At 37.3% G+C, this 12,639-nt stretch overlaps 1 protein-coding gene across 1 annotated transcript in view; it reads left to right on the top strand.

Moving 5' to 3' along the window:
• Positions 1 to 12,639, top strand: part of adgrd2 (adhesion G protein-coupled receptor D2) — a 29,657-nt gene that overhangs the window by 13,862 nt on the left and 3,156 nt on the right. The window contains exons 13-24 of the mRNA XM_051904084.1: positions 1,086 to 1,138; positions 1,232 to 1,355; positions 2,891 to 2,994; positions 3,127 to 3,229; positions 4,302 to 4,455; positions 4,546 to 4,679; positions 6,195 to 6,310; positions 6,705 to 6,825; positions 11,211 to 11,252; positions 11,357 to 11,410; positions 11,492 to 11,642; positions 11,765 to 11,823. Of these exons, the coding sequence (XP_051760044.1) occupies positions 1,086 to 1,138; positions 1,232 to 1,355; positions 2,891 to 2,994; positions 3,127 to 3,229; positions 4,302 to 4,455; positions 4,546 to 4,679; positions 6,195 to 6,310; positions 6,705 to 6,825; positions 11,211 to 11,252; positions 11,357 to 11,410; positions 11,492 to 11,642; positions 11,765 to 11,823 (1,215 nt within the window). The remainder of the gene's footprint in view (positions 1 to 1,085; positions 1,139 to 1,231; positions 1,356 to 2,890; positions 2,995 to 3,126; positions 3,230 to 4,301; positions 4,456 to 4,545; positions 4,680 to 6,194; positions 6,311 to 6,704; positions 6,826 to 11,210; positions 11,253 to 11,356; positions 11,411 to 11,491; positions 11,643 to 11,764; positions 11,824 to 12,639) is intronic.

A 12,639-nucleotide genomic window follows, 5' to 3' on the forward strand; every position in this document is an offset into this window, starting at 1 on the left:
TCTAGCGGTCTCCTTGGTGGCCCTGAGAGACAAATATGTGGCCCGATGCAACTCTCGAACTGCGTCGGGCCCCACCCCCTCGCCTTCATCCAAATCCCTCAGCAGGTCGGCCTGGTATGACTGCAAAATAGACATCATATGCAGACATGCACCAGCCTGACCTGCTGCCGTATGCGCTTTACCCACTAGAGTTAATGTAGTCTTTAATGGCTTAGTGGGCAGTGTTGGGCTTTTAGGCATGACGCTGAACTAGGGGACAGATAGCGAGCGTCTGTTCAACCCTAGGCATCGCCCCATAACCATAATCTTTCAACCCCCTTATATCAGAACAAACTTGGACTTGGGGGCTGAAAAGACGGGATGAATATGGTTTATTCCATGATCTAGATAGCTCGTTATGTAAATCTAGGAAAAAGGGAAGGCCCCTGGTGGAGGTGTTGTGCTTGATGACAAAAAGCGCTCGTCCAGTTTGCTTTTCGGATGAGCGCCTTGTTTTTCGGCTGGCCAATCAATATTCAACTTAGACACAGCGCGAGAAATAACCTCCACCAGCTCCTCATACGCTGGGGGAAGAGGTGGTGATTCCTCCTCAGTGCCTCGCTGGGATCGGAAGCCCGCTGTGCGGCTTCTTTCGCCCAGGGAGAGAGCCAGATAACTGAAGCACCTGGCTCTCTCCCTGGGCAGAAGAAGCCGCACAGCGGGCTTCCGATCCCAGCGAGAGAGCGCTAGATCCCGCGGGTAAAGGCGGCGAGCGCCCGTTTCTAACCCCATCTGCGAACCCCACAATCTCAGCTTCCATGCTGCCTCAGCAGCAGCGGGGCCTGAACCGTGAAGAACGCAAACCTGAACACTCAGCCCCCTCGAAGGCTGACAGTGCATGATCTGCTCCCAAACACATAACACACAGGTCCTGTGTATCCCCACCCGTAAGGTAACAAGGGACTTACTGACCCCAAATGTTTTATTGGCAGTGATTTTGGGTGAGCTGTTTGAAACGAATCTCTCTTCAGCAGGACTGAATGAAGTATGTTGTAGGACTGTAATGCCTAACTTCAGCTGCAGTGCTTCTCTTTTTCACTCTTCAGAACAGTTCAGTGAAATTGATCCCTGTCTGTGCATTTTGGGGTTTTGACCTGATGTAAGTGATTTTCATTTACTTGCATTTATTATATTGGTTATATCTTGTTTTATATAACTGATGAAATCTTGTTCTTTTGTCTTGACACCTCAGGTTAGAAGGAGGAGGCTGGTCAACCAAGGGCTGCACCGTTATTTCCACCCAGAATAATTCAACTTCCTGTTACTGTAACCACACGACGAACTTTGCCTTGCTGTTACAGATCTATGAGGTTCAGGTAAGGAAGTTTCATCAGCAGTATCTGTGGGAAATGGATTGGATACTTATTTCTAGCCCAAGACTGGTTGCCCACTAAGGGTGCGTTCACACTTGTAGTTTGGTTCATTTGGTCCAGACCAAAAAAGAAAAAAAAAAACATTTAGTCCTGGTCCGATTAGCGTTCAGATTGGCAATTTTATCACCGAACCAAAGCATACCGAACCTAAAGGCATAGGGATGTATTCACAACCTGATTGGTCGGATTTTATGACGTATTGCCTATTTTGAGACAGAATTTACCGAACATCCAAAACAATGCTGTGTGCTGAAGTAAATGCGCTCGTTGTGTGTGCATAGCCTGCATATGATGGTATTTTGGCCAGCTGGGAACTTGTGAAGAGCTTATAAAATGTGTAAAGGAGTCAAAAAACCGATATGCGTGAGGATTCTGTCCTTTGGTTTGGTTCGTTTACATGTGTTTGGTCCGTGTTGCGTTCATATATCATTCGAACCGTACCAGAGTTTGTTTGGAAGCGGACTGAGACCCATCTTTTCAGCGGTCTCGGTCCGCTTGTTTGGTGCGCACCAGGGTTTGGATGCCAGCGTTCACACATGCTCAAATGAACCGCACTAACAGAGCAATCGCACCAGGGTTCGTTTTAATCAAACCAAACATGCCAAGTGTGGACGCACCCTAAAGCTAAGCAGGGCTGAGCCTGGTTAGCACCTGGATGGGAGACCTCCTGGGAAAACTAGGTTGCTGCTGGAAGAGGTGTTAGTGAGGTCAGCAGGGGGAGCTCACCCTGTGGTCTGTGTGGGTCCTAACGCCCCAGTATAGTGATGGGGACACTGTACTGTCAAAAATCACCTTCCTTCGGATGAGATGTTAAACCGAGGTCCTGACTCTCTGTGGTCATTAAAAATCCTATGTTCTTCAAAAAGAGTAGGCGATTAACCACGGTATCCTGGCCAAACTTGCCCACTGGCCTCTGACTATCATGGCCTCCCAATAATCCCCATATACTGATTGGCTTCATCACTCTGTCTCCTTTCCACCAATAAGCTGGTGTGTGGTGGACGTTCTGGTGCAATATGGCTGCCGTTGCAGGAGAAGATTCCCCCTTCCATATGTAAAGCGCTTTGAGTACCAAGAAAAGCGCTATATAAATGTAATGAATTATAATTATTCTATCACGGAATAAAAAAGTAAAAAAGATAATTGCGATTTTAAATTCTGACTTTTTTTCTCGCAATTGCGAGTTATAAAGTCAGTATTGTGTGATATGTACTCGCAATTCTGAGAAAAAAGCCAGAATTGTGAGATAAAAAGTAGCAATTACCTTTTTATCTTTTATTTCGTGGTGGAAATAAGCTTCCATAGATACTGTACATGAATTTGACCAAGAATTAATTACTTTGCTTGTAAAAAAATTGTGTAATATTTTTGTGTAATTCATTTAAAAAAAAAAAAAAAAATGGTTACAGCACTTAAATGAATTCAGCCAGTCCATTTTAATTTTCCTTTCTTAAATTGTGTGTGTGTGTGTGTTGTAGAGAAGTTTTGAAAATGAGACGGGTCTGCAGATCCTCAGTTTGATTGGCTCTGGTGTGTCTCTTTGTGGTCTCCTCTTCACACTGATTCTCTTTGTGGCTGTTGGGTGAGTTTTTATAGGTGTGATTACACAAAAAATAACCATACATCTGTACAGTGCTGCTCTCACATTAAGCATCTGACCTGTTAATGCAATTCAGTGGGATTGTGTCATTTGTTACTCTCTGTCTCCCTCTAGCGTTCCAAAGTCAGATCGGATTACAGTGCACAAAAACCTGATCGTGGCTCTGACTGTAGCTCAGATACTTCTGATTTTCAGCGACTGGGCCATGGGAAACCAGGTCTGACTTCTATATCTGTGAACACACTCACATTTCTACCACTTAATAGATGAAACAACACCAGCAGATACAAAAATAATTTGTGTCTTTATGTCCAGTTTTTATTATGAAAAATAACAAGGAATAAATTGAGACTACTGGATGGTTTTAAACTGATTCATATTGAATTGTCACCACCGTCAGACAGAAAATAAGGTTGAGATTTTAAAGTGTTGAAAAATTAACCACATTTTGCACATGAAATGTATTAAACGCAGCAGCTGAGTTCAATTATCACTCTGAAATTATATATAAAGAAAACCATAAACAATAAAAGTCATGTGAGTTTGCTGAACTAACAGCAGGCGAAATATGGAAAAAGGACCTTACGGCTACAGACTTTGAATGTCTAAATGTGTTGATAAAAAGTAGAGAAACAGGTGTGAAATGAACACATAGCAGTAGTTTCTTTAGTGATAAAATAGTTTGCATAAATTACCATTCCAAAGTCTGGCGTTAGTAAGATTTTATTTTATTATTTCTTTAAAGAAATTAATACTTTTATTAAGCAAGAATGGTTTCAATTGGTCAAAAGTGATTGTGTACTTAGAAAAAAGTGTTGCAAGAATTTCTATTTCAAATAAATGCTGTTCTTTTAAATTTTCTGTTGATCAAAAAAACAATAATGACAAATGTACAGTTTCCACAAAAATATTAAAATGTTTTCAACATTGATAATAATCAGAAATGTTTCTTGAGCATCAAATCATCATATTAGAATGATTTCTGAAGGATCATGTGACACTGAAGACTGGAGTAATGATGCTGAAAATTCAGCTTTGATCACAGGAGTAAATTACAGTTTAACATATATTCACATAGAATACAGTTATTTTAAACTGTAATAATATTTCACAATTTTTACTGTATTTTTGATCAAATAAATGAACAGAAGAGACTTCATTTAAAAATCTTACCGACCCCAAACTCTTGAATGGTAGTGTGCCTATTTATATTTGTGGTGTACTACAGTTTGGAAATGTTTCAAACCTGGTATGGACATGTTTTTTGTATGTATGTTGATGTGGAGCAGGAAGCCTGTTGGTTGGTGACGGCCCTCCTCCATCTGTTCTTCCTCTCGTCGTTCTGCTGGATGCTGGTGGAGGGGCTGCTGCTCTGGAGTAAAGTGGTCTCGGTGAACATCAGCGAGGAGAGGAGAATGAAGCTGTACTACATGCTGGGCTGGGGTGAGAACCGTTATTTTGATTCATGTAGGCCTACTGTTTGAGTAACCTTCCTCTCATGTATTGTGTCTGTATTTGCTTTGTCTTTCTTAGGGCTGCCGGTTGTTATAGTCACTGTAACCTTGGCGGCCACTTTGGATCAGTACAAAGCACAGCAATACTGCTGGCTGAACCTTCAGTCCAATGTTATATGGGCTTTCGCAGGGCCTGTGCTCTTTGTTTTGGCCGTAAGTATGTCACAAGTGTGCAGTTCCTTAGAGTGAGTTTGTGTCTCAGAATAAGTGTCCCCATGAAGCTCTTACCTGCTTTTGAGCATATGAGCAATGCAGTGCTGATAGTTGTGAAGTCAGCAATAAATGAAAGTGAGGTGAAAAGCTGTCTCGCGATGTCAACATGATTGAGTTGAGATTGTGACAAAACCGTTTACAGTGCTTGCATTATATTGTTTTGTCTTTTAACGCATACGATAATTCATTTTCCGAAAGTGTAGCTTAAGTATCATTCATTACAAGATGATTCGTGTAAGGCTGTCACGATTCCTCAATTTAATTTGAGTGCTCGATTTAAAAAAATTCTCATCACAGTTTAGCTGGAAGTGGCACATTTCACATACGAGAATCCAACCGTATTATTAGATCATTTTCTAAGGCTGCACGATGTATTAAAACAATTTAAAAATTATAATATAGCATAGCATAATGCTATGATTTATAAACCTACACTAACACAGGAGAATTCATCAGTATGTTTCTAAATATACGAACGGTTGTTCAACGCGATTTCAAAATAAAAGTTTAAACCCTCGCCCTGTGTTTGCATGTTTTGATTCTTGTTCAAGAAATTACAGTGGCTGTACCATTTCTATCATTCTATCATATTAAAGGTTAAGTGAACATTTGAAATAAATGTACTTTGGCCAATATTAAACAAGGATTTGATCTGCTGTAAAGTGTAACAACAACAATCACAGGCCGCTGGCGCCCTCTGCAGGCATTAGTTATAATACATAATGTACATAAGTTGATTGTTTAGAATATTATGTATATTACATTATGCATTATAACAGTGTTGTTCAGTAAAACCATAACATTACTTACTTTTGATACTTTAGTAAAACTAATTGTTATTGCCTCGTTGTTATTATATATGTATTCTGAGTCATTTTAAAGGCTATTCACTTAGGTCTATTTTTTTACCACAAAAAAATATCAGATTACTCAGTTAATTGTCAAAATAATTGACCAATAGTTAAATGATAAGTAAAATGCACCTGCATTGTTTTGCATTTTGTGACTTGAATCACAAATAATCTGAATAAAAGACTATTTTTCTTGTTATGCTGCTTGGCAAATTGGCATTCATTGTCATGTTATTTTAGTATATTATCGTCATAATCATAAACACACTGCTTTGTAGCGCAAATAGTTTTAATTGTTGCACATAATTTACTTAAAATGAACCTGAAGTCTCACATGTCCACAGAAAATAGCTTACTTCTGCATTTCAAAATAAGGAGGATAGTGATTAGTGATACTGTCCCAAGTAATGAATATGAAGGGGGCTATTCTTAAAGGCACATAAACAAAAAGAAAATGTTCTTAGACAACTTATAACATGACAGTGTTGCCACAAATCTTCACTGCTATTACAAGCTCACCTCAGTGACAAAAATAATAATAAAATGTATTATAAGAGCTCTTTAAAGTTGGTCTTCCTTGTACTAGTTGGTTCTCTGTCCTCAGGTCAACACTGTGGTGCTTTTTCGGGTTGTTATGGTTACAGTGGCCAGTGCACGTCGCAGAGCCAAAATGCTGACGCCCAGTTCTGACTCGAAACTTCACACGCTGGATCTTACCTGGTGATTGCTTTTCACTTTGCAACTTCCTTTGAAATAAAAGCAGAGTTCAGAGAGAGAGAGTGCAGTAAAGATCAGCCAGTCATTTGTAGTTTTTCTCTTATCTTGTTGAGCACATAACAGAGGAGGCACCTGCCCACCAGTATCTCATTTGTTTCTATCAGCCACCTGGACTTGAGCAGATACCATGCCAAAATCCACAGACACTTGTTTGTCCTGTTATATCGATATATAATAGCAGAAATGAATGAGAAGTGTCTGTATTACCAGCTAGTTAAGCAGAGAGCTGTAGGCGTCCTTGAAGGAGAGATTCAGTCATACTGATGTAAAACTGAGCAGCCTATCCAGTGCATTCAGTAATATGAACATGTAATATTGTGTCTGTGTACACATGCAGGGCAGCGACGCGGCCGGTGTTGATCTTGTTACCAGTTTTAGGCCTGACCTGGCTGTGTGGAGTGTTGGTACACCTGTCTGAAGTTGTGGCCTATCTGTTCATCGCACTCAATGCCTTTCAGGTAACACACAACACTCATGCTAGGGCTGAGCGATTAATCAGATTTTATTTTCAATTATGATTTTGGCTTCCAATGATAATGAAACAAAATAATCAAGATAAAATGATTATTGTGTCATATTTGGCCGAATGTCTTGTTTTATAAACCCTCTTCTTTACGCTGGTGTGCAAAGAGAAAAGCTTTGAGACGATGTTACAAAAAGTAGCTTTAGAAGGAAATATTTTGGTTCAACAGAATTTATTACACAGGCTACAATATGGCCATAACATTTTTTTTTTTCAGAAGCTGCATCTGAAGTGGTATTTAGGTATATTTACACAGACTGTTTAATGTAGCTCAGAGGTGGCGTGAATATGAATGAAAAATGAAATTATAAATGTATATTATAGCAGCAATTATCAGGGTTCAAGTGCTTTAAGGCCTTTAAGCACATGTGTGAAAAGGTATTATGTTTCATTTAGTAAACCTGTAACTCAATCTTAGATGGAAAAGACCATTTAAGGTAGCCAATACAGGTAGTTTACCATAGGAAACGTATGTTTTTTTTAAAGCTTTTTAAGAGTTATAGCACCACCTATGGTCCGATCTCCATGAAAGTTGGTATGCTTCTTTAGAGTCATATGCTGCATGTGCTCACCTATTTTCATGAAGTTTTGAGTTTTCGTTTAGGATTTATAGGCATTTGAGTGTATTTTGTCATGCCCATTTTTTAAATGACCCTGTTATAGCGACCCAAAGGGTAAAGTTCAACATTGCACTGCACTGGTTTGGTTCCGATCGGGTGAAAAACCTAGGACTAGGTTTTTTACATAATCATTTAATGAACAATTTGATTGACAGCAGTAGTTCCTGAGGCAAAGTTGTTCTGAATGAGGAGATCTATCAAATGATATGAATATTGTGTGTATGTGTGAAACACCACATGATTACAGAGCCATAAAACCCGTTAGCGCCACCTATTGGCCCACTATAATGCCCACTGAGTTTCGTTTTGATTGGCCTCCGTTAACCTTGTCTAATAGGTGCTCAAATTTCATTGGCCAATGGCGGCCATGTTTTTCGAGGTACACCAATGTCCTCATAGACTATCATGGCTCCTTGGACCAAGACACTGCATACCAATTTTTTAAGTCATTTGTACTAATGGTTGCATAGTTATAGCTGTTATAGCATCACCAAGTGCCCAATTGCAGTGATTTTTTTGGTACCAAGTTTGGTGAAAATATCTCATTCCGTTAAAGAGTTATAGAAATATTAGTAAAAGTGGCTCCATCCACTTCGAAAGTTTTGGCGCCCCTTAGTGATCGTGAATTGAAATTTCACATTTTTTTGACAACTTTTGATATTCATACTCCAGAGAACATTTCTACACTGGTTTGGTTCCGATCGGCCAAAAAACCTAGGATTAGTTCGCAAAGGTCTAAATTAACACAAAATTCAACAAGGCGGAAAATTTTTCCATGCGGAAATAAAATTGTCTTGAGCCAAGGATTCCAACGGTATAAGGCACTTTAGTCTGGGAGTTTTGCATTGTTGATCGCTGTAGCGCCCCCTATTGGACAATCGGGGTCATACCTTGTCAGGCTCTCCCCAAATTGAGGACATCATCTGGCCAAGTTTCAAGTCTCCAGGCCTTACGGTTTGGTCTGCATGATCACTTTTACTAAACTCGCCAGTAGGTGGTGACAAGTCACTGTCTTAATGAGTGAGTCATTGAATCATTCAGCTGATTCATTCAAATGGCTGATTCATTTGGGGCCAAAGCAAGTGGCCTTTTTATGAATAATCACTGACTTAATGACTTACTTGATTCGTTAAAAACTGCAGATTCATTCAGTAATGAAACACCGCTGTGTGTTGCTCGGAGACACACAATAGTTCGGCTGTGGCTTTGTATTGAACTATTTTCATTGACAAAATTGAGCAAAAAAAGACAATTTTAGCAACATTTGTGTCTAAATGTAACACAATATTAACACTAAATGTAACACTTGACAATTAGGTCCCATTAGTTAACATCTGTTAATGCATTAACTAACATTAACTAACAATGAGCAATTTGTTACTGTATTTATTAATCTTTGTTAAGATTAGTTAATAAAAATTGTTCATTGTTAGTTCATGCTAGATCGGGTCCATTAAATAATATTAACTGATATAACTTTTGATTTTAATAATTTATTAGAAAATGTTGAAATTAACAAATGCTTTAGAGGTATTTTTCATTGGTAGCTCATGTTAACTAATGTTAATGTTAGCCAACAGGACCTTATTGTAAAGTGTTTTCAATAATTATGTCACTGATCAAGCAGCTTAACTCATGCATGTTATTAAAGACAGAGAGAGAGAGAGAGAGAGAGAGAGAGAGTTCAGCTGTATTTGCCTTCCTCTTAGTCAGGCTCAAATCCGTCAACACATTTTAAATGAACTTCCTCTCTTTCAGCTTCACGCACCTCTCTTGCACTTTCTGTCTCTTTCTTCCTCCCGTGTCTATAATGAACGAGAGCTGAATTCCCTCCCAGAGCTTGTTAATGTAGATTTACTGTGTGCGTCTGGGAAAAAGATAAAAGAAGCAGAAGAGCGATAGAGAGAATTGGGGAGACACATGAGCAGGTCCGTCACTGGCAGGAAGCTCTTCTGATATAATTAACCCGTGCAGATCTGTCATGAATGTTTTATGTAGCACAGGTCTGTGAGAACAGAAAGCACAAAGATGTAGGAAGTGCATGGAAAGCTCCTGCTAGCTGATATATATATATATATATATATATATATATATATATATATATATATGACTGATTCTATGCTACAAACAGCAACTTATAAGATTAGAGATAAACCACCAAAATCAAATAATAGTTTCTACTGGTTAAGATTTATTATTTTCAAACTGTTTATTGCACTACAGAATCTTCAGACAGATTTTACAACATTTTGTATTTATAGATAATGAGTAAACAGTATTTTCAGCATTTTGCTGCATGTTATATTGGATCATAAATAAAAAAGTAATTTAATGTTTAATTAATATAATAAAATTATTATCTAAATTATTTCAAACAATTTGTTTTCTCCTGCTTAATCCTATTGACTAAATCTCACAAAACCTGTTATATCTATGTCTCATTATACCCCAAAATCGAAAGGGAAAAACTAATTATTTTGCATATAGCACTAAGATTTTGCAGTATTATATGTTGCATTAAGATTTTTTTGCATCATGACATTATTTTTATTATAGTTGAACACATTTCCACCTCCCCAAATTCTCATTACTGTAATGCAAAAATACGTTATTCTAATTAATGCAATAAATCAATATTTGAAACACCTTTTATTGACTTTTAAAAAGTTGAAAAGTATATAATCATCAGAGTGGGTGAGCATCCATATTTGATCAAATTTACATATATATATAAAGTTAAAGGCACGACATGTAAGATTTTTGGATTTAAATATCCAAAAACCACTAAAAACAATATACTAAAACAGTGTTATATATTCTGTTGACTTGTGTACTTACATTATCCCAAATGTTTCCAACAATGTTTAAATCCAGAGAAATCAGCTATTTAAACCAGTTTAACGGACCGTGTCATGATATTGATATTGATAACATAACTTTCAAAACACTCTAATGTATTTTAAATATGATTGTTTTGAGCAAGTAAAACAGTGCTGTGTTACCCCACAATTTTAATTCATCAGATAAAGTGACCTGTATAAGTAGTTAGGTTTAGGGTTTTATTAGAATTAAATAAATGAAATAAAATAATGTAAATTTAAGTGATCAAACGTAACTGTAACAAAGTTCGAGTTCAGGGACGAAGGAGGCGGACGTTAAACAACTTTAATCATAACTTTAATCATAAAATATGCATGAACAACAAGTTAAAAGGAGCGGCAGCGGCGACTGCAGGATATAAGCATAATAAAAACAGCAAGGTAAAATGTCCCAGGCTCTTGGCCCCACCCTGCTTCATACAACATTAATAAAATGTTAATAAAACTTTAATACATTAGTTAATCCATGAACATGAGTCCTGTCGGATTGCTTTCCATCAGCTGTGGAGGTGAAGATGACAACTCCCATGATTCCACACTCATTCATGGCGTCATCAAGCTACGCCTTTGTTATTGTTTTAAAAAAGTGACCTCTAGTGGCCAAACTTACATACTGTGCCTTTAATGAAATCCACTGTTAAAAATAAGTTTTTATTTACAGTAATAGTTCAATAAATGCATGATGTTTGTAAAGTCTATGAGTAGTCATGTTTAATAGCCTAATCGTGATCTCAATATTGACCGAAATAATTCTGTTTATGATTCCATCGAGCAGCCTCAACTCATTCATGTTGTTTGCTGAATCTCTCTTCATATTCTAGGGTCTGTATATTTTTCTGGTGTATGCGGTTTACAACAGTGAGGTATGACTTCTGTATTTACATCTCCCATGTTGACCGTCACATTTCTATCTCGTCTTTCAGTAGTAATACTGAAGATCTGTATCTGATGTTTTATGATGACGCAGGTGCGGAACGCTATAAGAAGAATTCAGGACAAGCGGAAAGCTTTGTCATTTACAGTAAGACCTTGTTTTTGCTGATTTTCTTTTAATCCGTTTCTTTGTCATTGAACTCACTTTTGATGTCATTTCCTCTTGCAGAACTGCTCACAGCCTATCAGCTTCTTACCCTCCCAGAAATCTCCCAGTGCATCGTGGGTGCACAGTCTGCCGACTCTTTCCAGCCCGGAGAGCAGCGAGAGCTCGACTCCCATGAGCGCTTCCACAGCCAACCCGCTCATCTTCAAGAACGGTGTGAAGCTCTCGTCTCGTCTGCTGCTAAATTTCTGCGTTTTTACTGTCACTTTTAGTCGACATGAAATTATTTAAAAAAAAGTCTGTTTACTTGCATGTAACATCTGTCATTTCCTCTAGAACGTTTTAAAGAGGACAATATTGTGAGTTTCCCATTAAAACCAGCCAACAGAAGTCAGGTAAGCTGCAAAAACCACACATAATATTCAAGCAACATTGGCTTTTTGTTTTTCATTGATATTTTATACGCATCATTTAACCGTGTCAGTCATATACATCACCATACAGTAATTAGGCTTGTCTCTAATAAACTCAAATTTATTTTCAAAATCCTCAGTATCGCCACATCATAAATTAATAACTCAAATTAATGAGATTATTATATCAAACCTCACTGGTGTACATACAGTACACACACTCTACAGTATATAGCCAATTTTCATTTTTTATTCTAATAATGTCAAAAAATGTAACCTGTATTATCACCCAGCCATATATTAAAAGTTGGATATATATTACATCCTACTTTACCTGCATACTGTACATACAGTACACTCACGTAAAGCAATACGTGCGATATAGAAAATCTCGGCTGTGTGATTGTTTATATCGTCACAAAAATGTCAACTTTATTACTGCACAGCTCTGTATATAAAATTGAATATATGGGCCATTCTACAAACTGCTGTTCCACAACCAAAAAAATTTTAAAAAAGCATTTAAGTATTCAAATTTTAGATGTTTACTAAGAACCCCTGAATTTCAACTATTTATATTTTTTGCAATTTTTTCCATTGTTGTTTTTAAATATATATATATATATATATATATATATATATATATATAATATAATTTTTTTTTTTTTTTTTTGGTAAAATTAAAAAGTGAAGTTAAAAAAATTATTGATTTATTTATTTTTAAATCATGAAACTTTATGGAAAAAAAAATGTGTCGTGCATTTTCATGTCACTACCGAAACAGTGTATGTTTCAGTC

This window comes from Ctenopharyngodon idella, chromosome 8 (assembly GCF_019924925.1).
Source record: "Ctenopharyngodon idella isolate HZGC_01 chromosome 8, HZGC01, whole genome shotgun sequence".
In the NCBI taxonomy this organism is placed as follows: Eukaryota; Metazoa; Chordata; class Actinopteri; order Cypriniformes; family Xenocyprididae; genus Ctenopharyngodon; species Ctenopharyngodon idella.